The sequence below is a fragment of the Anguilla anguilla genome, chromosome 2, assembly GCF_013347855.1.
Source record: "Anguilla anguilla isolate fAngAng1 chromosome 2, fAngAng1.pri, whole genome shotgun sequence".
Taxonomy (NCBI): domain Eukaryota; kingdom Metazoa; phylum Chordata; class Actinopteri; order Anguilliformes; family Anguillidae; genus Anguilla; species Anguilla anguilla.
In genome coordinates this window covers 70,985,664-71,013,419 of record NC_049202.1, presented here as the reverse complement: position 1 = coordinate 71,013,419, position 27,756 = coordinate 70,985,664, and the positions used below count along the sequence as shown (strand labels likewise).

Sequence of the window (27,756 nt, the reverse complement as noted above, 5' to 3'; positions counted from 1 at the left end):
ATATAATTAGGGTAAACAGAACCATAGAGACGACAACACCACCGTGGAGCTGAAAACGCCCAAAAAAAAAAGGGGCCAGAACTACAAAACAAAAAAAACCCCACTGTAATCAGTCAGAGGGACATTATTAGTACACAAAACCCACCGGCGTAATGAGAAGGGGAAAAAAAAAACCCCGCCAGCGATCATGAAAGACCAGGGGACACCTCCGAAGAGCAGCTAATTAGGGAGCTAATTAGGGGCCCTGTTCGTGAAGGCGCCCGGCCAGGATTTCAGCGGCTAGGGATGACGCCGCACATATCCTGCAGTTCATGGGATCTGCGTTCCCCTAGCGGTGCGCTAAGAGAGCGGAGCAATCAGCTCAGCCAGGTGGGAGGGGGGGACGGGGACGGGGGGAGGGGGGGGGGGGGTCAGACAGAGACGGATTTGGGGGCGCCCCGCGTGGCCCGGAACACATCCGCCAATCGACTCCGCGCGCAGAGGAGGCGCTCAGCACGGCACGTTTCTCCGCAGCCACGGTGACGGCAAAATGAGGGATGCGTTCAATATTTCCCCACACAGAGTACGTCATTTCTCAACAGGCTGGGAAGGGGCGGGGGGGTCACAGGGTTTAGATGAGATTACAAGCCTAGTTATGGCGTCGTCTTCCTAAATCCCTCATAACTCAGCAGCACAGAGACGGCGCGTACCCTGCTGAACAGATTCACGCACCTACAGACGGTCGTTTAAAGGGAGCAAACTATCTCAGCGGAGTGTACGCAGCGGTGAAAACGGCCGCTCGAAAATGAAGTTCCAGGACAGAGGGACGAGGCGTCCCTCACTTACCAAGGACAAAAAGACTTCATTACCATAACTACCATCTGCCCCATCTCGCTTGTCGGCAGCCAGACCCAGCCTACACTGCAGCCTGTAATTAACACACACACACACACAGACACAGACACACAGGCACACACACACGGACTCCACACACTCCCTCCAGGAGAGAGACAGGGCTGGGGGGGGTACAACGGAATGAGAACTCCGTCAAGAGAACGGGGTCTTCGCTCAGAGAGACCAAGGTCTGCCCCGCCCTCCAGCGGCTCATCAATCGCCACCTCCTGCGGACCAATGGCGCTTCAGCACGAGGGGCGTGGCCCGCCCTCTCCCCACTTTAGCCAGGCTCGCTTTTACCCCCCCACCCCCACCCCCCACCCCACGTGTGGCCCTCGTGTCGAGAACCCGAAGCCAGGCTGGTTTCCAGGAGCCGAATTTTCAGCTGCATTTTTTCTGTCCACGATGAGAAAGTCTGCCACGCATCACCGTTCGAAGACGCCAGGATCTGAACCACGCGAGCGCCCCGAGCCACGTTCAGACAGGAAAAACGCCGCCGTGCCAGCGAAGCAGCTTTTCGAAGGCTGTGGACGTTTTGCAAATGAGCCGCGGGACCTGGTAGCTGCCGCTAGCTACACGCGGCGCACCGCATTTAGGCCTGACCTGACTGCCAACGATAAATAAATCGCACGTCCGTGGACGCCCGCGGAGATCTCGCTCTCCTCGATACCCGCACGTCTCTCGTCTCCCGACGAACACCGACCCCGACGAAGACCGTCTACGAGCGAAGGGTCGAAAGGAAAAGGACAAACTCTTTCGCTAGATGACACATCAAATGATTTTTTGTTTTTTTCTTCTGTAGTCTGGTAGCCTACATTCCAGAGGGTCTCTACGACTGTCCACAGGCATCCAATCTGGTTCCTAGATCCTTTCATTAATTCCTGGAAGCCTGGTGATTCATGCTCTTATCTGATCAGTACATCTCAAGTAGACCCAATTGCTGCAACTGTCCAGCTCTCTCTCACACGGAACGATATGACCGCCTAGGGTCGTTTCACGGTCCAGTGAATTTAATACGGATTACACGACGTTTATTTGTGTGAATTGTAAAAGCAAGTGTACCATACGTGTTACCCTATAATTCTGCGTAGGGTTGTCTTTCACACAGCAAAATGAGTGGGGCCGCAGCCGCTTGTAGTTCAAGTTCGGAAACTCAGAAGTTACACCTCAGGATGCAGCCAGGCCTCCCAGGGGCTCAAGGCCACCGATTAAAGATGTGGTCAAATAAAGTACAAGTCCTGGTCATGCTCCACATCAGTCCAATATGTATGCTATTTTTACTTTGTGTTTAAACCTTGTCCTGTTTTTATTCTTTCACTCCACTTACACACCATTGCAGTGCTGCTGTGGTCCTATAAGACATGACTTGCCAAAAAGAGCAACTGAAACAGTATGCTGAAACATTATTTTTTTATGGGCTGTGTTGGTATCTTTGCATACTCAACTGGTGAAAACTGACAAGTCTATTTTGATTCCAAGAAAAAAAAAATTCAAACTTACCAGAAATATGCAAATATATAAAATGCCTGTAAACTATACCATCGCAGCTCATAGGCACATAAAGGACCCATTCATTGTAATAGAACAAGCTGACACATAGCAAGGTCTTCAGCATGTTCACAACAATTAGGCCTGGTCATAGGGAACTCGGAACTACTCAAATCATCTTTCAGACATCAATTAAGCACTTCAGCAATTAAAGTCGGATTTAACCATAAAGGCGATGACGTCTCATGTCCTCTCACTGCCGCCCTTCTGTACAGGCCTCAAAAGAGGGCGATATTGGCCTAAACCGCGACTCGCTGGTCTCACCCATAGACTGACTCTCACCAGACCCGCAGAGCCAGCCATTCTCCCACCCCACAAACACGCACCACTGACTGCAGTGAGCTATTATTCTCACCGCACATAAAGGGTCCAAGACCACCTAACTCAACCAACACAATACTACAATCAACTAGAACTTTTCACATTTACCACACAAGACAAAGAACAACACAATGCAGATTTTTTTTTTTTAAAGAGCATCTTCTAGAACCAGGCAGGTTGTTTTATAAACGTGTCCAGTGTCCTCGCTGATTCCCCCTCCCCACCGCTGCAGAGCACATTTATGTCAATATCGCCTCTGTATTAGCGAAGACACCGCTAGCGTTCCCACCGCACTGACTTGCAACCATTGTTCTTAAATCTGGGAAGATGTCAGAGCATTGGACTGCACCCCCTCAAAACCCAGTTAGCAAGCGGTTAAAATCTATTTTATTTCCCTCCCTAAAGCATTTATCGTTGGAAAAATAACAATGACACGGGAACAACTTACGATACAGTACTTCAGTAGAACTAAGGTTCAGTTTTGACAATTGCTTGACAGTTTAAAGGAAATATGCTAACAGCAGCAGCTGCTCAGATTCTGAATAAGGCTAATAGCTCAATTAGCTAGCTTGCGACTTTATTCTCGTAAAACTTGGCGTTCCTGCAAGTCGTAGCTAGCCGCCCTGACACCTGAGTCAACATTAATGATAACATTAGAAAACCGAATGAGCATTTTACTGTAGCTAAATGAAACTGGCCGTTCAGTCCTGTTGCATTATGATGAGCTTGATACGCGAATCATCCTCACAATAGCAAGCTGGCTAGCTACGATCGCTAGCTAGCAAAGTAGCAACAAACAATCTGCTGCAGTCTATAATCTTAGATAAAGCTAACACGCTAGTTATTTGACCAGCTAGTCTGTATATTTCCATTTTCAATTGACATGGTCCGCCAATAATGTGCATGAGTAGACCATTTAACAAAGGGTCATTCAGTCCCACTTCCAATACCAGTCAGTCCACCCATTCATTCATCTATCCACCCATTCAAAATGTTCATACGACAGGCGTGCGTTGAATTAGCCAGCTAGCCGATAGGCAAAGCTCCCATTATGAACAGGCCAATTTGACTTCGTTTAACGTTAGCTAACAAACTGGGACCATAACTGCACGTTTCTGCCATTGTAACAAAACAAACGTTAGCTTTACTGGGGCTCTAAATACGCAAAGTCAAAATGTAATCAGTTAGCTTTCCTACTCTGACATCATATCATTGTGGCTTGCTAGGTACTGATTTAGCCAGCTAGCCTGCAAGCAACCTGTATATCCAGGAACAGATTTCCAGGGAAACAATGAGATCTCGCCACTTATTGGACTTGCTAGCTATACCAATGTCTGACCAGCTCCTGTCGATAACTCAATCAATAGAATAGGCGAACTACCTTCGTTTCCCGAATGTCTTGCTTTCCTCCTTCAGGGTACCACTGCACCCGAACATAGCCTCTTCCGAGAGGCCGAGCCCGAGCGTCAGCCGCCCCACTCTCGGTGTCAGAGCTGCCAGCGATACCACCACCTCCCCCGCCGCCGCCACCTCCACCTCCGCCATCACCATCGAGGTCCGAATCGGAATCAAAATCCTCCTCGCCGTGGATCATTCTGACAAGGCCGAACCGGACCGAACCACGATACCGACCGGACACCAGATCATGAGAGAAAAGGAGTCGCTGTGAGCCGCCTGCGGAGGGAGATAGCGCCATGGAGGGAGGCTCGGAACCCGGGCTGACTGCCGGAGAAAGGGCTGGGGTGGGAGATGAGGATGCTGCGTCTGTTGCCGATACTCCCGATGCTACGGGCTCCGCCATCGTTGCTGTTGTCAGGGAATGAGAAAGAGCGAGAGGGATGGGGAAGAAAAAATAGAAAGAGAAACCTGTAACCAGGCACCCGCACGTGTTTACGTCGACACGTAAGCGCTGCGTATCGTTTCGGCGGCAGAAAAGTAGCAAGCTGCGTGTTCATAGATGTGACCACAGCGCATGTAGCTAGCGTGCTAGCTATCTAGCTGTAGTGTAGCCTACCAAGTACATGTGACATGTCACCTATTTATTTTCCGTTTCAGTTACACGTTACCGTTTTATTTCATAATGCAACAGCTGACTTTAAATGTCCACATAAGCTACAATGCATTAAGGCATGACTATTATCTTATCGGGTTCTGTTAAACACAATGTATGAATGATACATTAACATTCAGTGTCTATATTGAGTGGTGACTAGCCTATAACATCATTTTTAAGCTTGATTAACTTTTGAACTACTAGTTGCAGTCTTAACGAAAAACATCCTACATTTGACATGAGCCCGTTCACATGGCGCAGCAAAATGGGAATTATTTTGCACAAAGCTAATATTTGGCCACATGGTGTCAGTATTGGAATACTGATGAAATGGTTTACGACGGATTAATTTATTTATGTTACATTTTGTCTAAAGATCTGAAACCATTATATGCTCATATGCAATATCTGAGTGAATCAGGAAGGGGGGAAATATTTTTTATGGTAGGCTACTGTATGCCCAAAACAGAAAATTTTTTGGAGCCATGATTTCCTGGAGTTCATGGTATATCTGACTTCAGCTATTCGACAAAGGGAACCTGAGTGAATACGAAACACATTTGAAAAATTATTTCAATCATTTAATGAAAAAGGTTATAAAACACCCATATTGCTTATGTGATTGACTCCTTAAACTTCATAACTGGTTGCATCACCTTTAGCAGCAATAACTACAACCAAATGCTTCCTATAATTTGATATCAGTCTTTCACATTGTTGTGAAGGAATTTTAGCCCACTCTTCTTTGTAGACCAGTTTTAATTCTGGCAAAATGGTACGTTTTAGAGCATGAACTGCTTGTTTCAGGTCCTGCAACAACATCTCTATTTGGGATCAAGTCAGGACTTTGACTAGGCTACTCGAAAACTTTCATTTTGTTTATCTTCTGCAATTAAAATGTCTTGCTTTTGTGTTTTGAATCATTGTCTTGCTGAATAACCTGATTACACTTCAGCTTCAGCTCCTGGCCAGATAACTGGACATTCTCTTTAAGAATTTTCTGGTACAAAGCAGGATTCATGGTTCCTTCAATAATGCCAAGTCATCCAGTTCTCAAGGCAGCAAAGCATCCCAACACCATCACACTACCACCACCATGTTTGACTGTTGGCATGATGTTCTTTCTGCAAAAACTTAAAGCTGTATTTGCTTTAGGCCAAACATAATGGGATTATCCATGTTGCCCAGAAAGTTCCACTTTCAAGTCATCTGTCCATAGAACATTTTCCAAAAAGGCTTGAGGACCGTCCAGGTGCTTTTTTTTTTTTACAAATGTCAGCTGAGCATTGATATTTCTCTTGGTTAGCAGTGGCACCTTGCCGCTCTTCCATGAATCCCACTTTTGCCCAATCTCTTACTTATTGTGGAGTCATGAACACTGACCTTAGCCAAGGCTAGAGAGGCCTGCACTTATTTGGATGTTCTTCTGGGATCTTTTGTGACTTCCAGGATGAATTGTCGCTGCATCCTTGGATAAATTTTTCCAGGCTGGCCACTCCTGGGAAAGTTCACCACTGCTCCAAGTGTTCTACATCTGTAGATAATGGCTCTTGCGGAGCCTTAGAAATGGCTTTGTAACCCTTTCCAGATGGATATATTTCAAGAACTTCAGGAATTTCCTTTGATCGTGGCATAGCGTGCTTGTAGAAACTTTGTGGTGACTACTTCACTCATCTTTTTTAAAAATTTTATGGCAGTTCAAAAAGTCAAAGTCAAACCTGTTGAATTTAAATATTCTAATTGAAATGTTATATGTTTGTCTCCTGCTCGTAGTCAACAGTGTTTAAATTTAGTTTTGCCACCACTTCAAGCAGATTGGCTTCTTAATCTTACTCTCAGTCTGAGATATTTATTGCAGCTGCAGACTACATGAATTACTGTTTATTGTTACCCAAAATAAGAGAATCTTCTGTCTGCATGTTTATTCATCAAGAAAAGAGGAACATTTAGACATTTAGTCCTAACCTTAATCAGGCGATCACATTGTCCTTCTTCCTGTTCCCCCCTCCAGGTCTTGTATTCCCCACCAAAGGATTAATGACTACCCTTACTTTCCCTGATCCATTCTTCTCGCCAACTATTTTTAGTTTTATATTAAACTACTTCTTTAACCTCTGCTTTACTGATTTTTGCATCCATCTGTATACTGTCTGTCTTCAATGCCTTATTTTGCTATTTCATCTGCTTCCCCATTCCCCCAGAACTCCACCGTGAGCAGGTATCCTCACAAACCCAACAACTGGTCCTAATCTTTGGATTCAGAACAGTGACTGAAGGATCTCAAATAAAAACATCCTGTCTGCAATTGGAATTAAAAGACACTCCACACTCATTAATGCTGCATACGAAGCCAGAAAAGATGACCACCCTCTCAGGTCCAACTTCCTCTACCCATTACGAAGCAGTCACCATAGGCCTCAATTCACTTGAAAATACAGACAATTCATTTGATAATCTTTTGGCTTCCTTAATATTTTTTTTTTGTTAAGCTTCCGAACTCAAGGATGACAAAATCTGCTGAAACTCTTCCTAAATTAGGGTCTTTCGCGAGTACTTCATTCTGATGGTAATTGGTTCAATATGAATGAACGTATCGACCGCGAGCGCACTACGCGCGTATTACGCGCGTAACTGAAGCGTAGTTGAAGTACTGTTATTACAACGGCAGCGGGCGTCTCGTCTCCAGATGCGAACGCGTCGCGTTTCTGAAACTATGTTTTATTAAATTTTATTTGGTATGAAACATATTTCATTCAATTTCTTCAATTTCCCTTAATACGTCCATACCAAACATGTCAAGGGGATGTAATATTATGGTGCAGTTGTCATGAAAATACCCTTTTGTTAATATAATAAAAACATGTGCATGGTTTGTAAGGTTTTACGAGGTTTGTCAATATTAGAAACAGACGGTTTAGAGTCCAGATCCAGAAAAGAAATAAAAAGTGTAGTGGCAGAGGGGCCCACATAAGGGCACTGTGGTACTGTCAAGAGTAGTTGCCCCACCATTTTGCCAGAGGCCTGATGATCTTTTCACCCTTAATGGCCCCAAAACACACACACCCACGACCATAGACAAAGAAACTAGTTCCCCTTATCTCAGTCTTGTCCAGAGGGTAACATTCCAGAGGGCCAATGGCCTGCTCATCCAGAAGTAAAGGATGAGTCCCAGCCCCCAGGCTCATTCAAATACCAGCCTTTTCTGGGTCCCAGTTTGACTCCCTTCTACAAGTGTTTGATACATTTTTTTCATCAAACAGATGAAATAATTTTCAAAATGTGTTTAGTGTTTACTCAGTCTTCTGGAGTAGTTATCTACCACACTCGCTGGAGAGTGAGTTTTGTCCATTCTTTGCAGATTTGCTCCAGATTTTTTAAGTTTGGTAAGATGACGCTTCTGGACTGCAATTCTCCCACAAATTTGTGCCACAAATTCTTGATAGGATTGAGATCAGGACTTTGGCCAGGCCAGGACATAAACCTTTTTTGCTCTTGAGCAACTCCAGTGTTGCTTTGGCCTTGAAAGGATTGTGAGGATCTCAGTCTTGTTATAGCAGGATAAAGCAGTATTTCCCTGCATTTGGGTCCATCCATTCTTCCTTCCCAGTTTTAACAAGATGCCCAGTCCCTGTTGATGAAAAGCGTCTGAAGGGTCAGAATAGTTTTTGTAAAGCATTGTATTTTCTTACATTAAACATTGCTTAGGAAATTTAAATGGTTGCGTTTCTATAGCTTCCCTAAACTGTCTTTAGTAGTGCCTGACATTTCATATCATAGCAAGCATATGTTCCGCTGGACGACTTCGAGCCAATAAGTTAGCTTGTCTGTAATAGCCCAGCTGGAAATATCCCAAGAAAATAATAACAGTGAATAAAACGACTACGAGTTTTTGGTTAATTACAGACCACGTCCACCCTCCCTCCCCCTCTCGCTGTGAAATATGCAATTCCAAACACCATTAAACAATTTATGCAAATATGTTTTTGTCTGACGCCTGCACTACTCTTGTGCAACCTGTTGTGGGCCAGTGACTAATGGTACTTACGGGCAAATCGCTAGGAGACAACAGTATAAATAAGCTAGACAGGCTGTCTCTGACCCCACTTGGTTTTACGCACTGCCTTTGATGACTAGAAGCGCCGGAACAAGAGCGTAAAAACGTCCTAAAAGAAAATAATAAACCAGAAAGTTAAACTCTAAACGACAAAAAAATATATATATTTCTGTGTTGGGAAGTAATTTTCACAAAATGTCAGTGGTGAGCGCTCTGCCTTTCCTCAAGCCCGGCCGCCAGCGCCGGCACACGCTCCCGGCTAGCGAGTTCCGCTCGCTTAGCCCAGAGGACGCTATCAGCGTGTTCGAAATCGAGAGGGAAGGTAAGCAACTGGACGTTCTATCAAAAATAACTTCTTCTTTTTTTTGTCCTTAATTGATATCGAACTTTTTGCTGTTTGTTTGTTTGTTTGTTTAACCAAATGCGGATATAGATATTTACAAGCTATTGCAGACGAAGGCATGCTTTTAATAATGCTAATAATGTGGTTTGCTGTTTGTTGGAGCCCTGCAGCAGGTGTCTGAAACCCTGGTCCTGCAGAGCCACTTAGATCTGGTTATTGTTTGCACCTTTAAATCGGCAACCGATTCAGACCCAAGTAAGCAGTTTGACTGTCATCAACTGCTCTAATTGATTAGTTAATGCAGAGAAACAACAGAAACCTGCTCTCCAGGATTATGGTTGCAGACTCCTGCCCCTTAGCTGTTGTTTTCAAATTCCGACCTGGTCATCTGTGAATACTGGTTTTCATTCCGGCAACAACAGCAATCCCAGATTTTGATCAGTTATAAATCTCTGCAATATAGCACAGCGTGAATGACCTAGGATTTTTATTCATGGAATGCGTAGCCATTTCAGGTATAATACGGGGTTTAAGAGGGTAAGTCCCTCAACATGAGAAGCGTATTAAGAAAATTCACAGCTTGTTAAAATTCTGGTATTGCAATTATGGTTGGAACGAAACTCAGCATACAGGGTCCCCTGGGAACAAGTTTGAACACCGCTGCCCTATAGCCATAAACAAGTAGTTCTGCCGTTAATGGTTCATTTGAACCGAAATTGTGTTAAACTTTTAAAAACTTTTTTAAAAGTTATTTTTCTATTTCTAAATTTAACGTGAAACATTGTCCTACATTGCAAAGTAAGTTTTATTAAAGCATATTTCGTGTATTTTTAGTATTTGACAAATGTTTAAGTATAAATAATCAAACAACCGTTGTGGATAGTCTTTCTTAAACTGCTACAAGAAATTACCTACGTTATAGTTTCACTAGCGTTCTGCAGCCGAAGTAGTTTGGATTTAATATTGACTGGCGTGCCGCTTTAACCTGTTTTTATTTTTTATTTATCAGCGTATAATCGTTTGGGCTATTTTAAAACAGAAACCTTTAATCGTATACGTACATATCCTATAGATTACCTCACTATATATTACTGTACAACTGTGTAATTATTAGCATATGTGATGATCAAATATAGGCTATATTGCTAAAATGTCGGGTAACGGCATGATAATGTAGCGAAAACGGTTTTTAAATCCTTGCCCGTCTGGTGTTCCGGTCACGTTTATTAATATGCCGAAATGTTTAATGTTTCCTGCATAAAGTCGACGTAAATGAATGGCCCCCCTTGAGCTTCAACCGTCTCCGCGCAAAACAATAATTCGGGGTGTTCTTCGGCTAAATTCCGAAAGACCCGTTTGGACCTTCAGCCATGCCCCCAAGAAACGGAGCTCCTGCGCAGTTTAATACAGGGGTCACCTTAGTGCGCCAGCCTACCGGTAAGAGGAACGTGTAGGCTACTGCGATGTCGCACACGTTTCTGCCTAAGCTAAAGAGAAATATGAATCGAGCAGAATTTTGTCGTGTTAAATTCAGTCTTTCTGTCTCCCCCCCCCCCCTCCCTTAGCGTTCATTTCTGTGTCAGGAGAGTGCCCGCTTCACCTTGACGAGGTGCGTCATTTCCTCACTCTGTGCCCCGAGCTGTCCCTCGGCTGGTTCGAGGAGGGGCGACTGGTGGCTTTCATCATCGGATCGCTGTGGGACCAGGATAAGCTAAACGTGGTAATTATGATTTTTCAAGATGCGGGGGTTCATCTAGTGAAGTTAGTCAACTGCCGAACTTCAGTTGGCACCGCTTTACTTTTATTCAACACTTGAGATGTGAAGAACCTAACATTTCTTTTTCAAATTTCAGTTTTCCTTTTTTTTATTTTTACATCCAGCATTTTCAGAAGCCACAATAAATAAACACGATGGCGGAAGTCTGACAGGAACTTCCATGGTTTTTTTTTAAAGGGGATATTGAAACGAGCAGTTTCCTCTTTTTACTGGTACTGACTGAAATAAGTGCTTTATTAAGTCCTGTACAGTAACAACTGTCTCTTGTATTCTCCCCGCCCCCAAGGATGCGCTGACCTTGCACAAGCCCCACGGCACCACCGTGCACATCCATGTGCTGGCGGTGCACCGCACCTTCCGGCAGCAGGGCAAGGGCTCCATCCTGATGTGGCGCTACCTGCAGTACCTGCGCTGCCTGCCCTACGTGCGCCGCGCCGTGCTCATGTGCGAGGACTTCCTGGTGCCCTTCTACCAGAAATCCGGCTTCAAGGTGCTGGGGCCCTCGGACATCACCGTGGGGCCCCTGACCTTTGTCGAGATGCAGTACCCCGTCCGAGGCCACGCCTTCATGCGACGCAACAGCGGCTGCTGAACGACCCCCCCCCCACCACCACCACCCCGCCCCCCCCCCCGCCCCCCCCGTCCGGGACCCGATCCGCACGCGTCTCAAGGCGAACAGAGCGGGAGGAGCCCGTGACTCAATTTTGGGGAGCGTACAGTCCGGGGAACGTACAGCTTCTTGTTGCCGTGGGCTACAGTAGTGTATATGTGTGTTTGTGTGTGTGGGGCTAGCTATTTCTCGGTGTTGTGCAGTAGAGTATGTCTTTATGCCTTGTGGATGTTACGGAAGTTAGATGACCCCCCAACAGAGACAGGAATGGCTCTTCCTAGCTCTTCACATGTATTAAATTTGTTGCTGCTTCATGCTCCTTAACTTATCCCATCACTAGGCAGTCCAGTTCCTCACCCAATCATAATAGAGTATCTTCAGTTTATTCATAATATTAGAGATCCTCGTTACTCTGGGTAATACTTAAAGGTATAAAAGTAGTTATTTCATTATTGTATCATATAACAATCTTTTTTTATACGCACAAAAATTCTGTTTATTTCCCCCCCCCCTCCAAAATATGTCCTTTAAAAAATAATTTTTTAATTTTAATTACATTTTTAATTATTTTTTTAAATATTGTAGATGTTAGGTGTGTCCTCAGGACAGGCAGGCAGTTGGGGCAGAGCCAGGCTTTTTCATACACAAGCCTTGTATGCGCCTTTGTTTTCAGACGCACGGGGTCACCCAGCTTTTGTCCCCCCTGTTCCCTTCCTGTAGCTGCTCTGGTTGTTGTGTATTTAATGCAAACATTAAAGAGGAATCAAGTTCACGTCCCCTTTCACTGTGGTCTCTTGTGATCCAAGGAGCAAGAAAGGACACCAAGCACCTGCCTGTGCTGGCAGAAGAGCTCAGGGGTTGGACTACGTGCTCAGGGCGATTTCCTGAAAAACTGGACTTTTAAAATGTTTTGTTTTTTCCCCCTCCCTTCACAGCTGTTTTTGTTTGCATGTCTTTTGTATGTAAGCACTGGGTAGCCAGCTGAGTTGTAAAGTCGGGTGCAGAGGGTGTCAGGTTTTCCAAAATGGCTTTCTGCTTCCTTCATCAACATTTGCTTTTCACTGCAGTTTTCGTTATCCATGTGAAATGCAGACAACAAAAAAAAAAATGACTTCAGTTGGATTATGTGTCTCTTTGTACTTTGTACTGACGGGGACATGGGTAAGGCTGGCACAAAGAACATCGTGCTCACCACTGAAGCAGCTCAAGAAGCAGACCTGGTGTTTATACCGTAGTTTGAGAGCTTAAAGAAGCACAGTGACCATTTTGTCTGAGTTTGTAGATGCTACAATGTAGTCGTCGTCTTAGGGCTTACAAGTGCATCTGTTTATTAACTGGGGATTATTTTGTATGCGTTTGCTATGCAAGGTTCAAAATGAAATTCAGTAGACCTATACTCATAAGCTCTTCAAAATGAATGGCAAGAACAATCTGGATTTGAGTATTTTATGGAGAAGAGAGAAATCAGTGACTGGAGTGTGACTTCAGTCTTTTCTGTGATCAGTTTTCCCATGTGTTCTTTTCTGATGATGGTTTCCACCTGATAACCCTTATCCAACATACCTATAAGCTTCCCTTGCCTTCCCAGTAGATATCCTCCACCTCTACCTCCAGCGAGTCTTGAATCAAGACAAATACATTTTATATTTTTTTTTTGTAAATGGAAGAATAAAGAACTTTATTTTTTAAACATTTCTGATTTTCTTTGACTATTTCCCTTTAGAGAATAGACAGACATGTTATGGATGGTTACTGCTGTAGGTGCATGCAAATTTCCAAATGACAGACCAAGACAGCAGTTTGTTATTCAGTTGAGAGTCAACGGAATTGTGACCCAAAGATGAGAGTTTACCTCAGTGAAATGTTGTAGGGACAAGGAAAACTTCATCTGCTGGCACTGAACATGCACACAGGTTGAGAAAACTGGCGGTCTGCTTCTGAAAATACCTGCAGCTAAGAGGGTGTTCAGTGTGTAATTTGGCTGGGCTGTAAATCATTTGAAATTCTGATCAATTAGGTGGTATTTGATACTTTCATGGTCTGTTAAACCAAGCTGAAACTATGGCAGAAGCATAAACATATGACTGGAAATATCAGGATGAATGGCTGGGGTTTTGACAGAGCTGTGTGTGGTGAATACAAGAGCAGAATACAAGAGCAGAAAAGGTTTATTTTAAAGTAAATAGTGGTTTATTTTCATACAAATCAATGATTAAAATGACCTGCACAAAATATAAGGTCAACTCAGAAAAAAAAAAAGTTAGGCTACAACAAGTAACATCCCTTTTTTGTTCAAATAAATATTTTTTGGTCCAATTTCAAATACACAAATATAATCAATGAACATACAACTAGAAATCCATTAGAAAACCATAACGGAGTTCAACTGACATTGTAAAATCCAAAATTGAATTTGCAGAAGGCACAGCATTCTCCCCAGTCAGAGAGGGAAAGGCACGGGGCTGGTGCTCAACTCAGGAGCCTGCATTTTAGTGCTGATGATGGACGCGGTAATAAAGTCTTAAAGTAGAAAGATACATGTAAAAAAAAATGCGAGCTCGACGCCAGTTATGAAGCTGTACAGTACCTTAAACACCTAATCCCTGTCTTGAGTGTTCTGCTCTGCAGTGTGTGCGAGTGAAGTTCGACTGCCATGCGCAAAGGCTCACAGTGTCAGTCCTCCTCAATTAGGGTTTAATCCATTTCACAGTCACCTTTTTTCAGCGCTTAAGCCAGACGCCGCTAATCCGCTAGCACAGGAGGAAACGCGCGAGACGGCGCCGCGCGAGCACCTCAGCTGTTCAACAGCAACAGTCCCAACGGGGAGAGAGCAACGTGAAAGTTGCTGCGTATCAGCGCGCGAAACTTAAAAGTAGTGGAATGACCGAAACAAGATGCTCAAGCCATGGCATCCATTCGAGTGGGTATATCGAACGCGTAATTCACTGTAATTCCACGTGAACTAACGTTTCCTGCGGTACGTTACGTTAGCCGGCTAGCTGCTGATCAAGCTCACACATATTGGGTGGTAACGTAAACACGTCAGTCTTAAGCAGATGCTAACACCCTGAGCGCTGTCCAGCATAAACCATGCGGTTGATGGAAATATCCCTGTTTCACCCTCTCAGACATTGAAAGGGGAGTCAAAATAAAAACAAATGAGGAAGGAAATGGTTTTAAACAGTCGTTCAGTCAGTCCGCGAGTCGCACAAAAATGGCGCACTCTGAGTCTAACATGTAAGAAGTGACAGTTTAGGAGACATTCATCAGCTTCTCTTCCTATGTTTCTTGAGAGCACAGATACTGTTATAAAAGTAATAAGCAACAAAATCTCATGATTGTTTTCATCTTAAGCATTTATGACGAAGGTTATTAAAAGTACACATTAATCATCTTATGATCATGCTTAATAACATGTTTATATCTCAGCAAAAAAATTAAAAAATAATAATTGTAACAAAAACCCTAAGCTAACCCAACATGATTTTGTTTTGATTCAACATACAAGATTGTTGAGTTCGAACCAGCCTTTGTTGGTAATTCTGGAAATGCAAAGACCAAAAACGAATGGAAAAACATAGAAAAAGGTGTTTAGTGTTAAAAATGATTGAAAATCCAGTGTTTTTTTATTTCATTTTTTTTAAAGCACGAAAACAGAGCAGGGGTGGGTAGGCAACCCTGGCTCCGGAGTGCCAGAGATGGTCCTGGTTTTTGCTCCAGCCAAACCTATGAGCAGGAGCGGAAAGTCCAGAAAGTCAGAAAGTAAAAGTCCTGCCGTGTGTTTCTTCCACCCATGAACTCAGCCTAGCTGATTTCACTGATTAGGCCTGCCTCCTGGCTGAAGAACTGCGCTAAGTAGCAAATGATGGAAGAAAAAATACTGGGGAGGGCTTTTTAATTTCTGAACCTGGATTTTCCACCTCTGCCTATAACTAAATTACATACCTGGATTCAATATAATTAAATCAGATTTAATAGTGCATGCAGGTGACCATGAGCTGGAGGCACTCAGCATTCTACTTCCCAGAATACCCAGGCTCAGACTTTTAACCAATCCATCAACCTCTCGAGCTCAGGCTCAGGCTCAGGCTCAGGCGGAACAAAAACCAGAAACGTCACTGGCACCACCAACCCCGTGAAACAGAACGAAGAGGAGACTCGGACATTGGCGACGTACGTTCCCTTCAGGATTCTGCAGGGAATCCACGTAAACCAATCAAAAGACAGCGTACAGCTTGGCTGGAGTCCTTCAGACGGAAGCTCGGCGGCCCACAAAAGGACGCGCTGCCTCTCCGGACGCGCTGGCCCCCCTGCGCTCGTACCGCGTGCGGGCGTTCAGCCTCTTAAACTAGTGTCACGTCACGGTGGCTCATTCGATGAAGTCGGAAGTCCTAGCACGGGCACCCATGATGACTGCGCGTTAACAGCCCGGCCACAGGCGCCTTCTTCCCTTTCGCGCCTGCGTCTCAGACCGCAGCGCCGCTGGTCTCCTGACGGGCGTCCGGGGCGCTAGTGCACGACGTGGTCGATGTCGTACTTCTCGCAGAACTTGCTGGTGAAGGGCAGGCAGGTGAGGTGCTCCAGCCAGTGCCAGTGGATGGGGTAAATGTAAAACCAGACCACCAGGGAGGAGAGCAGGCCCAGGTAGACCAGCAGGGAGAGCAGGATGAGGAAGCGCTTGCGGTACTTGTCGAAGGTGCCGAAGGTGACGTAGGGCAGGAAGGCGAAGGACAGCAGCAGGCCGCCGAGGAAGCCGAAGATGTGGGCGATGTTGTCGATCCAGGGCAGCATGCCGCACATGAAGAGGAAGAGCACGATGCCCACCAGCTTCAGGAAGGCCTTCCAGGGCTTCTCCAGCATCTGCCAGCCTTGAAACAGCTCCACGAACAGGCAGGCCAGCAGCCCGAACTGAGAGCCCGCCGGCCCCACCTGCAACAGGCCACAGGTCAGAGGTCAGAGGTCAAGCGTCCATCAAACACAGCATCTGACCCGAAAGAGAGCCTGTCATTTTTTTGAAAGCTAAAGGTCTAAACATACTGCGACAGAAAACAACACACAGGCAAATCAATAGGAAAACACACAAGTACGAAGGCACAAAAAAAAAACCTTTCTGGTTTTAAGCCCCCACCCTCTTAATGAATGAATGTACAATGAATGAATTCCCATCCTGGGTACGTGCCGTACTCGAGACAGAGAGAGAGAGAGAGAGAGAGAGAGAAAATAATAACAGTGTTTCAGCTGATGCCACCAACTCCCCCCATTGTTCATTGGGCTGACATATTATGCTGGATATTTTGAGTGAATAATGAACAGGGATATATGTGGAGGAGACTCCTGATGTCATAATGCAGTGCTGATAGCATCGGGGGGGGAGGGGGGCACCAGTAACGAGAGCAGGGCTGTAATTACTGCCTGTGAGACACAGCTGAGTGTGTGTGTGAGGTCACGGGGCGAAATGGGACGCAGGTGGCGACCAGCCGTACATGCGCAACGGCAAAGGCTGCGTGTGGGGTGCGGAGAGAGGAGAGCGATTCACAATGCTAATGCAGGCAGTTCGGACCGGCTATCCATTCCTCCCCCCCCACCCCACCCCCCACACCGAGGGTCAAAGTGCAAGTGCCGATCGTGACGCGTTCGCTGGGCACCGCCGCAATTTCACAAACGGGGGGCTATAATTACATCCATTATCCTTCGCTTTGCTTTTATAATTTCCTGGGTGCTATGAATGAAATCCGTCACTGTAATCACCGCCAGTGGGAAATAAGCTTGTGCTTGAGGCACTATCGGTTGTCCCTTTGAAGCCACACTTATCCCCATTGACTGATTTTTAAAAAGCCTTGCTGTAATAATATGGACACTGTGTCGTAGGAGGTGCCAACCTTCATGTAATATTTTAAAACCAGATATTCATACAAGGTCCCCAGGGAAAATATGTATTATGATGAAATAGCAGCAATCTCTCATTTCCTGTCTTGTATATCAATTGCTTTGTGAAATGCTTTACACAGACTTTTAGCATGTCAAATTAAACACCTTTGTTTAAAAGATGTAACAAAGTACACCTTTGTACTTTGTTACACCTTTTGTAACAAAGTACAAGCGCACACCTGCAGCAGTAGTTGTAGTGTATTTCAAGGTCAGTGCAGCAAAATTGTAGAGCCAACATGTATTAAATATTCTAAAAATCACATATAGTGGAAATCATAAAGCTTCATACAAAAATATCATGTCATGTTTGTTATTGATTACCTTTGAAGGAATATTACTGTGAACTCAAGTCAACATTTCAAGGGTGTGGAAACTAATGTTGTCCATTGTGTTTATAGCACCGATTCAGCTGGAATTTGTTCCCGGGAGATGTAACATGTCCAACTTGGAGGACACCGAGATCCTTGTCGGTCCTGGCTAATTGGCAGAGTCCATCAAGCTTCTAGGAGGTTGATGTAATCATAGGGGTTTAAACCGCTTTTGGAATTGAGTCAGACTGGCACCTCGAGCCATTAGGCTGCATGGTTTCATCGATCTCTTCAGATGAAAACAAGTCTGTTTCTGACAGCACTGTACAGCACGCTGGGTTATTAAATTCCCAGGGTCTGAATCTCTGTGTTCAGATGCATGCATATTATCACGAGAGAGAGAGAGAGACAGAGAGAGAGAGAGAGAGAGAGAGTGAGAGAGAGAGAGAGAGAGAGAGAGAGAGAGAGAGAGAGAGAAACGCCTTGCAAGCATTACTTCACGATCAGCGATCACTTCGCATCAAAACAATTCTGTCAGTGTTGGGCAAGTATGTAACCCGTACTTTAAAATCAGACAAAAGACAGCATTTCTGAGAAGAGTCACCCATTCAATTCCAGAGAATGAACTCATAGAAAAGTCAACTTATGCAAGTCTGCAAAGCGTGCAAGCTACTGGCATGGGGACAAATGGGTTGCAGTGCTATTCGCAGCCAAAGGGCAGGCTCTGGAGCTCTCCCTGGAGCACACTCTGGGGCAGACTCTGGGACAGACTGTGGAGCAGACTGTGGGGCAGGCTGTGGGGCAGGCTGTGGGGCAGGTTGTGGGGCAGACTGTGGGGCAGGCTGTGGGGCAGGCTGTGGGGCAGGCCCTGGAGCAGCATCTGGGGCAGGATCTGGAGCAGACTGTGGGGCAGGTTGTGGGGCAGATTGTGGGGCAGATTGTGGGGCAGGCTGTGGGGCAGGCTGTGGGGCAAACTCTGGGGCAGGCTGTGGGGCAGGTTCTGGGGCAGACTGTGGGGCAGGCTGTGGGGCCGGCTGTGGGGCAGGCTGTGGGGCAGGCTGTGGGGCAGACTGTGGGGCAGGCTGTGGGGCAGGCTGTGGGGCAGACTGTGGAGCAGGCTGTGGGGCAGGCTGTGGGGCAGGCTGTGGGGCAGACTGTGGGGCAGACTGTGGGAGGCTGTGGGGCAGGCTGTGGGGCAGGCTGTGGGGCAGACTGTGGGGCAGGCTGTGGGGCAGGCTGTGGGGCAGGCTGTGGGGCAGGTTGTGGGGCAGGCTGTGGAGCAGGCTGTGGAGCAGACTGTGGGGCAGAATGTGGGGCAGGCTGAGAGAGAGAGGGGCCATTTCGCGCGGGCCAATCAGAGCGGCCAGATTAGACTGACGTCAAGCCTGCCTGGGCCGTCGCGGACAGATGGCTAATCTGGGGAGGAAGTAATCTGTCCACAAGGACAGCGACAGCCCTCAGCAGCCGCGGTGGCGTGCGCACACGCGAACACGCCGCGCACGTTCAGCCGCGGACGCCGAACGCTGACCGCGCTACTCCGCTCCTCCTGGGCGCTGGCTTTCTGTCAGAGAGAGAGAGAGAGCCGCGTGCCAGGAGCTGAACTCTCTGCACCGCCATGTTGGAACACAAAATAGACCAAACAAACCCAACACAATGCATTTTGATCCACTGCCGGTGGCAGTGTAGCACAGTGGGTAAGGAACTGGGCTTGTAACCGAAATGTTGCAGGTTCGATTCCCGGGCAAGGACACTGCCGTTGTACCCTTGAGCAAGGTACTTAACCTGCATTGCTTCAGTATATATCCAGCTGTATAAATGGATACAATGTAAAATGCTATGTAAAAAGTTGTGTAAGTCGCTCTGGAAAAGAGCGTCTGCTAAATGCCTGTAATGTAATGTAATCCAATGTAAATTCATTCTTTCTTTAGCAATCAGAGCTGCTGGTCAGAACAATAACAGCAGCAGCATTTAAGCTGCCGCTCACTTTTTTTGGCAAATTCATACAGGATGACCCGCTCAGCCCTGAGGAGTGGATGAGAGGCACGGTTAATCTGCCCCTGCACCCCCCGAGGGGAGCTTAGGGGCCCGAGCGAGGGGCGAGGGAGCGGCACGCCACGCCACGCCCGCTCCCTCACGCGCGCGTCCGTTCCCACGGCGACGCCGCTCGTTTTAAACCCATTTGTGGCGCACGGGCGCACGTGCGTCACCCTCCTTAAAGCCCAGGTGAGCGGCGGGAGGGAGGATCCACTTAAGTAGCGGGCTTAAGTAGCCGCGGAGTCCCAGAGCTGCTCAAAACCGACGGTTAGGTTTGCTCAAGCTGTCTCCGCACAGCTGGCCGGCAGTTAGGCAGTAATGCCCTCAACGGGATGACGTGCGGCTCCCTCCACACTCCAGCGGGCCGGGCAGAGGGAGGCAGCGTCTCTGCACCTGTCGAGGTGACACTCTTTCCCGCACAGAACGCTAAGCCGCGACGTCACAATGATTTTTTCTCACATCTAGGTGCAGAAGGGGGACCGGGTATGACCGCAGAACGGCGTTACAAACAGCTCAGAAATAAGCTACAAAAAAAAGGAAAAAAAACTAACGATGAACTAATACAATAATTAGATAATCACCCCCCCCACCCCCCCATTCAAAGTGGTTTAAATTGAATAATTAGATAATCGGTCTTCATTCAAAGAAGTTTTAAGTGGCTTGAGTTTGCTTTGCGTGCACTTTCCAAGCTATTTTTGGTGCATGAAACCCAGTGCCCTCGATGGGCAGCCTAGCGGTAACGGCTAATGCACTGGGCCACACACAAAAAGAGCTAAGACTCCATTTTCCAGCCCACGTCGTGCCAACGCAGTGCAGCAGCCTGGGCAGGTGCCGAGTTGTTGTGCTGTTCCAGCACCAGGGAGGCTGTTCCGGAGGTAACCTGCACTGCTGCTCCTGCGGTGGTGTAATCCCCACCAGAGGGAAAACCAGCGGAACGTCACACACAGACACACACACACATACACACATAACACACACACACACAGACACACACTCACACACTCACACACTCACACACTCACACACACACGTGCACACACACACACTCTCACACACACACACACACACACACACACACACACACGCTCAAATCAGGCAGCCACTAACCCTAACCCTAACCCTCCCCTAGGAGAAGGGGAACTATGGAGAGACATTCATCTCAATATTATTGGCAAATGCGTTTATATCACGGTAAATGGACTGCATTTATATAGCGCTTTTATCCAAAGTGCTTTACAATTGATGCCTCTCATTCGCCAGAGCAGTTAGGGGTTAGGTGTCTTGCTCAGGGACACTTTGGATATGCCCAGGGCGGGGGATCGAACCGGCAACCCTCCGACTGCCAGACAACCGCTCTTACCTCCTGAGCTATGTCGCCCCTCATGATCCATAATAAGAGACGGGTCACAGGCGTGTCTTACTATCCACAAACAAACATCTTGCAGCTTCGGAGAAAGGCAGGCAGCCAATGGCGAAGCCTGCGAGCTGAGCCGCTAGGGAGCGTGGGTATTTAAAAGGGTGTGTTACGCGGTGTGTGGTGTGTGGCAGCTGGGCGTGTCCTGATAACTCCTCAGCGGGTACTCCCTAATCACACGCTCCGCGCCTTATCAGACGAGCACAGCGCGCGCTCCTCACCACGCAGAGACAGGCACACCCCAAACCCCTCACCCCCATACCCCCCCCCCCACCCCCACCCTCATAACCCCCCCACATCCACCCCCCACCCCAAACTCCCCCCCCCCCCCACAGAGAAACGCAGCGCCTGTGCGTTAACGCAGCACAGTCACCCGTCCTTTCAGCCCGACCCCATGACCGCCCGACCCACAAATCCCGCCTCGCCGCGTCCCCCCCCCGGCCTTTCAGGAAACGGGATAAGACTGTGAAAGTGGCGGGGGTGGGGGGAGGGCGTGGCCCCCTACGCACCTCACTTCCTGGTCATCCCAAAATTAGCCGCTGCTGCCTCAGCAAGGAGGCCCCACTTACAGACGGCTCTGGAATCGCAATTAATCCAGCCGTCGAGAGGATTGGACCGACTTTCCATCAGCACAACAACAGCTCAGATTAGCAAAGGGACGCTCATTCCTCTGCATCCACACCCTAATGACCAGATAACACACTTAATTACGCCTCTGGGCCAGTACTGCTTTATCCAGCTCAGGGCTGAGGAGAGTGGTGAAACAGGACCTTAAAGGAGAGGTGAAGGATTTGTAATAGGAGCCACAGGCAAGTGATCTGCATACTTACCTGCACTCTTTTACTGGTCCTACGCACACGCTAGAGTGTTGGTCTGATTCACACTAATTCTGTGTGTGTGTGCGTGTGTGTGTATGTGTGTGTGTGTGCATATACACTGTATGTACATAAAGGAAACGTGAAGCACTCGGTAATGACATTCCCATTTTTTTACCTTAAATAAAATCTGGCCATGCATTCAAATCTGAAATTGACCCGTATTTGCCGGAAAAATTAATCTTGGAACAGGCTAGGTTGTGACGTCACTAGGTTGGTTTGTTTGCGCTGCTCAAGCTTTTACGAGACTGCTGACTACTGTGGCAACTCACGGTGGAAAACGGAACAAAAAAACGTCCACTCACTACCACTAGGGGTCAGTGTAACAATATCTTATCTTGCTTAACGTCATTGTGTTCGTTCTTCTGGTGTTAGCATGCATTCCCTTTGCGCTCTGAAAGCCGCATAAAGATAAGTCAACAGGATTCCCTGCGTGCATTCAGCCTACGATAGGCTTGCAGAGAAACTTCAAATGCAACAAGTCCAAATAATGCGTACAACCGTTTCCAACATAGCAGCTTCGGTGCGTTACAAATAAAGGGCTTTGCTGCATGATAGATACAAGCGATACACGTCAAATCATCCAATTAACTACTCAGCAAGCAGGGTGGTGTTTATTCCACCTTCTTTGGAAAATTGTAAGATCAATGGTAGTTACACCCCTCCCCTCACCCTCACCCTCCCTCTCAGGTCCCGAGAGGCTGCTGTTCAGGGGACTGCGAGACACAACTCTCCCCTCCAGACTGAGCCAGGCACACAGGGTGGGGCCCAGCAGGGCGAGAGTTATTTACCCTCCAGACAGGGTCATTTACAGTAATCTGCCAAAGCTCTCTTCCAGCTAGCGGCTAAGCTGTTTACCAGGCAGCCCCCCAGCGGGGAAAAGCGTTCCGCCTTCTACCAGCTTCCAGGAACACCTGACCGGTGCTGTGGGATCAACGTTTTTCACAAAAGCCGATCGGTTTTCCTTGGAATATTGGCTGATAGAACAGACGTGCCCGAGCAGGTGAGAGGTCTAGCAGAAAGCCAGCTCGTGCCCGCCTTGCCGTACGAGATCAGCTGAGAGCAGGAGGCACAGACGAGGCGGATGGCACTGTACCTCTGCTCTGTAGGGCACGAAGAGGGCACTGGCCAGGTTGCCCGTGATGCCGCTCAGCAGGTAGATGATGGAGATTCGCACCCAGCCAGCCAGCTTCTCCAGGTCCCTCAGCACCGTCATCTGGAACACCACCGACACCAGGCAGTGCATCAGCCTGCAGAGACACAGTCAGACACTCTGAGACACTGACACACTCTGAGACACTGACACATTCAGACACTCTGAGACACTGACACACTGTGACACACTGACACACTGAGCCACTGAGACACAGAGACACAGATCACAGACACACTAAGACACTGACACAGAGACACTAAGACACTGACACACAATGACACCAAGCACAGAGACACTGACACACAGAGCACAAAGACACTAAGAGACTGACACAGAGATACTAAGACACTGACACAAAGACACTAGCACACAGAGACACTGACACACAAAGACAGAGACACTGACACACAGAGACACTGAGACACAAAGACACTGACACACACAGACACTGAGACACAAAGACACTGACACACACAGACACTGAGACACAAAGACACTAGCACACAGACACTGACACATAGAGACACTGAGACACAAAGACACTGACACACACAGACACTGACACAGAGACACTGACACACAGGGGCTGGGGTGGCGTTCAGGGAGCGGGCGATGAGGGACTGCTCACCCAGCGTGCAGAAACAGGGACAGCCACAGTCTGTAGAACTGGTCCGGCACGTCGGGGTTGAGGAACGGCAGGAGGCCGCAGATGTCGTCCAAGCAGTGCACCTGTCGCCGTGGAGACAGAGAGAGAGACAGGCGAGCGTTACCGAGGCCGTCCCCATGCTGTCCCCGGCCCATCTTCCTTTAACCCAGGGGTGCACAGCTCCGGTCCTGGAGGGCTGATCCGCGCGCTGGTTTTCGTTCCAACCGGTTACCATTTCCCACAGCTCTATAAACTACGCTGCTGCTCTCCTGTACTTGAGCACAGTGAAATCTCTAGGATACACTTGCAGACCGTGACTCTAGCTGTTGCTTCATGACACACGTCAAGATCAAGATGTGATCGGGCCAATGCGATAAATGTTGGGAAACGTTGGCACGAAATCCCGAAATGGATCGGGCTCTCGTCGTGCACCCCTGCGTCAGCCCCACGGAGACTGGCAGGGCGGGCGGGGGCCCCGAGGCGCTCACCTGCGAGCAGAGGGTGGCCTCCTCGTGGAAGTAGCCGTGCATGAAGGAGCAGTACTCCCGCGTCGAGATCTCGCACCTGAGTCACGGCAAAACAGCGGCAAAAACACGTCAGGATGAGCTTTTAAGCCTAACATTACATTACATTACAGGCATTTAGCAGACACTCTTATCCAGAGCGACTTACACAACATTTACATAGCACTTACACTGCATCCATTTATACAGCTGGATATATACTGAAGCAATTCTGGTTAAGTACCTTGCTCAAGGGTACAACGGCAGTGTCCTACCCGGGGGAATCGAACCTGCGACCTTTCGGTTACAAGCCCAGTTCCTTACCCACTGCGCTGCACTGCCGCTCGGTCAGCTCTGGGGTAATAATGGGGAGAGCGTTTCTCACCTGCCCTTGGTCCCGATGCAGCAGGGTCTCCCTTTGATCTCACAGTCCAGGTGTCTGTACCCGGTGTGGTTCCACTTGCGAGGAGAGGTGCATACCTAAAAAACCAGGGGGAAAACCACAGAAGCCTTCATACTGAGGAGATAACCTGGGTGTTGGGTGTGTGCGGGGGGGGGGTACCTGGTCAGAGAACTCTCAACTACTCAGTTCTAGAGCTCTTCACTCTTTGACCGGTGTGCAGTAGTTCTAGAGCTTGGTACCATTTCTACCAGTGTACAGTGGTTCTAGAGCTTGGTATCATTTCTACCAGTGTACAGTGGTTCTAGAGCTTGGTACCATTTCTACCAGTGTACAGTGGTTCTAGAGCTTGGTATCATTTCTACCAGTGTACAGTGGTTCTAGAGCTTGGTACCATTTCTACCAGTGTACAGTGGTTCTAGAGCTTGGTACCATTTCGACCAGTGTACAGTGGTTCTAGAGCTCTTTACCATTTAACCGGTGTACAGCAGTTCTAGAGCCGTAGGATTTGACTCGTACGCAGTAGTTTGAGAGCTCTGTAGCATTTACGCCAGTCTAGAGTACCTGTGGAGCTCGGTACCATTTGCACCAGTGTGCGGTAGTACCATACCAACTCCAACAGCCTCGTTCTGGGTCCGCACATGCTCTGCATCACCGGGCGCACCAACGGGAGGTACTCACCGGCCACTTGGTGATGTCATCGGGCCAGAAGTGAGGCTTAGCTGAAGCAGGCTCTTCACAGGTCCTGTTCCCAGCAGCCACCGGGAGGGAAGCGAACACAAGGGGGAGGACACAGTGAGCGGATCTGCGCACGCGTAACAACGCGTGATATGCGGACACGTTCAGCACACCGCACGGTACCTGGGGTCCTGGTGACAGACAGCGCCAGACGATCGTATTATGTCGATGTTCTCGTCCTTCCACTTTATGAAGGTGGCCAGCGTCTCCTGGACGCAGAGAGGAGAGAAAGAGGGGTCAGCAGCCCCTCAGAGGGAGCTGGAGGTGCAGAAGCAGATCGGAGGAAATGATGACAGCTCCAGCACACAAGGCTGGGGTTTCTGAGAGCTGACAGGCATATACAGAGAAGCCATTTTCCTGCGCTGAACAGGCAGCCTGTCGCTAGAACGCGGAAAGAACAAGCGCTGCGCTCCTATTGGTGGTAACGGTGGTAACGGCGGCTCGGCTGTGCGCTGTGCTGCGCTCCTATTGGCCAGCGCGAGCAGAACGTTGCCGGCGGTAACGGCGGGTCGGCTGTGCGCTGTGCTGCGCTCCTATAGGCCAGCGCGAGCAGAGCGTTGCCGGCGGTAACGGCGGGTCGGTGTGCGGCGGTGGCGGCGGAGGCGGAGCCGTACCGAGCAGCCCGTGCGCTGGGTCTGCACGCAGCCGGATCGGTCGTTCTGCACGCAGCAGCCGGACTCCCGCTCCAGGTCCTTGGCCTTCTGGATCAGCTTGACGATCTCGTCGTCCCGCCGGAGGCAGGGCGAGAACTTGGCCCCCAGGTGGATGAGATCTTCCTGCGGGACAGGCGGGCACAGACACGGACACGGACACGGACACGGACACGGACACGGACACGGACACGGACACGGACACGGACACAGACAGCACCGTTATCCTCCGTCGCAGTTTCGACAGCGAACGTCGGCGTTTTTCAGCTCCCCGTCATACAGCAAGCCAAACAACAACAGAACGAGACATGGAACTGTCAGCCAATCACTGAGCCGCACCAATATCTCACATGCACTTTTTCTTGAAATTTACAAATCTTATGCGAGATCAAAGTAAGTTTGATCAAAGTAAGACTTTAAAATAAGCACTTGCATATCCGGTGAGGTAGAAGATGGCAGGTGAGTGACAGACAGAAGGGTGTGGCAGGTGAGTGACAGGTGTGTGACAGGCAGATGGGCGTGGCAGGTGTGTGGCAGGTGAGTGACAGGCAGATGGGTGTGGCAGGTGAGTGACAGGTGTGTGACAGGTAGATGGGCGTGGCAGGTGTGTGACAGGTAGATGGGCGTGGCAGGTGAGTGACAGGCAGATGGGCGTGGCAGGTGAGTGACAGGCAGATGGGCGTGGCAGGTGTGAGACAGACAGACGGGCGTGGCAGGTGAGTGACAGACAGACGGGCGTGGCAGGTGTGTGACAGACAGACGGGCGTGGCAGGTGAGTGACAGGTAGATGGGCGGGGCAGGAGGTGTGTGGCAGGTGAGTGACAGACAGACGGGCGTGGCAGGTGAGTGACAGACAGACGGGCGTGGCAGGTGAGTGACAGGTGGCGGGCGCACTCACCGAGCTGGGGCCGATCCAGAAGTTCTCCTGCTGAACGAACTTCACGCTCTCGTAGACCCCTTTGTTCCGCAGCACCTGTGTGAGAGCGGAGGGGCGGAGTCAGGCCACGCCCAGGTGTGACACGCCCGGGTGCGACACGCTGCGGGCCGGGGCGGGGCGGCGGAGGACTCACCAGCTCGGTGGTGGAGTGCTGTGCGAAGCCCACGGGGGCGAAGCCGTAGGTGCAGATGGAGAGCAGGGTGATGACCACGTGGACGAAGGTGATCCAGTAGGTGAAGTAGGGCCTGCAGGGGGGAGCACACGCACACACACAGGCCCCGGTGACTTTCACTGCCGTTCGTCACAAACGGGCTCTGCCTGCAGTAAGCTGCGTGTCAGCTCGCCGGCTGTGCACTCTGGCTGTGTAATGGGGCGACATGGCTCAGGAGGTAAGAGCGATTGTCTGGCAGTCGGAGGGTTGCCGGTTCAAACCCCGGCCTGGGCATGTCGAAGTGTCCTTGAGCAAGACACCTAACCCCTAACTGCTCTGGCGAATGAGAGGCATCAGTTGTAAAGCGCTTTGGATAAAAGCGCTATATAAATGCAGTCCATTTACCATTTACCATTTACTCGTACATAAAAAAAAAC

At 48.5% G+C, this 27,756-nt stretch overlaps 3 protein-coding genes across 5 annotated transcripts in view; 1 reads left to right on the top strand and 2 right to left on the bottom strand.

Moving 5' to 3' along the window:
- Positions 1–4,796, bottom strand: part of ube2o (ubiquitin-conjugating enzyme E2O) — a 36,092-nt gene extending 31,296 nt beyond the window's left edge. The window contains exon 1 of the mRNA XM_035402866.1: positions 4,124–4,796. Within this exon, the coding sequence (XP_035258757.1) occupies positions 4,124–4,543 (420 nt within the window). The 5' untranslated portion in view covers positions 4,544–4,796. The remainder of the gene's footprint in view (positions 1–4,123) is intronic.
- Positions 4,797–7,891: 3,095 nt separating this feature from the next.
- Positions 7,892–12,096, top strand: aanat1 (arylalkylamine N-acetyltransferase 1). The gene is made up of 4 exons (XM_035402982.1): positions 7,892–9,171; positions 10,758–10,912; positions 11,256–11,569; positions 11,603–12,096. Exons 1-3 carry the CDS (start codon positions 9,045–9,047, stop codon positions 11,559–11,561), a joined length of 588 nt encoding a protein of 195 aa, XP_035258873.1. The 5' UTR covers positions 7,892–9,044; the 3' UTR covers positions 11,562–11,569; positions 11,603–12,096.
- Positions 12,097–13,731: 1,635 nt separating this feature from the next.
- The window catches only part of LOC118219590 (inactive rhomboid protein 2-like), a 40,116-nt gene continuing 26,091 nt past the window's right edge, over positions 13,732–27,756 (bottom strand). For all 3 annotated transcript variants that reach the window (XM_035402876.1, XM_035402875.1, XM_035402877.1), the window contains 10 exons: positions 27,302–27,413; positions 27,130–27,204; positions 26,196–26,357; positions 25,705–25,790; positions 25,525–25,588; positions 24,829–24,923; positions 24,429–24,504; positions 23,923–24,023; positions 23,235–23,388; positions 13,732–16,508 (listed from right to left, as the gene is read on the bottom strand). In XM_035402876.1, the coding sequence (XP_035258767.1) occupies positions 16,089–16,508; positions 23,235–23,388; positions 23,923–24,023; positions 24,429–24,504; positions 24,829–24,923; positions 25,525–25,588; positions 25,705–25,790; positions 26,196–26,357; positions 27,130–27,204; positions 27,302–27,413 (1,345 nt within the window). In that variant the 3' untranslated portion in view covers positions 13,732–16,088. The remainder of the gene's footprint in view (positions 16,509–23,234; positions 23,389–23,922; positions 24,024–24,428; positions 24,505–24,828; positions 24,924–25,524; positions 25,589–25,704; positions 25,791–26,195; positions 26,358–27,129; positions 27,205–27,301; positions 27,414–27,756) is intronic.

Coding starts and splice junctions, on each gene's coding strand:
- aanat1 (XM_035402982.1), top strand. CDS start 9,045: ATGTCAGTGGTGAGCGCTCTGCCTTTCCTCAAGCCCGGCCGCCAGCGC. Junction 9,172..10,757: donor GTTCGAAATCGAGAGGGAAG/GTAAGCAACTGG, acceptor CCCCTCCCTTAG/CGTTCATTTCTGTGTCAGGA. Junction 10,913..11,255: donor ACCAGGATAAGCTAAACGTG/GTAATTATGATT, acceptor CCCGCCCCCAAG/GATGCGCTGACCTTGCACAA.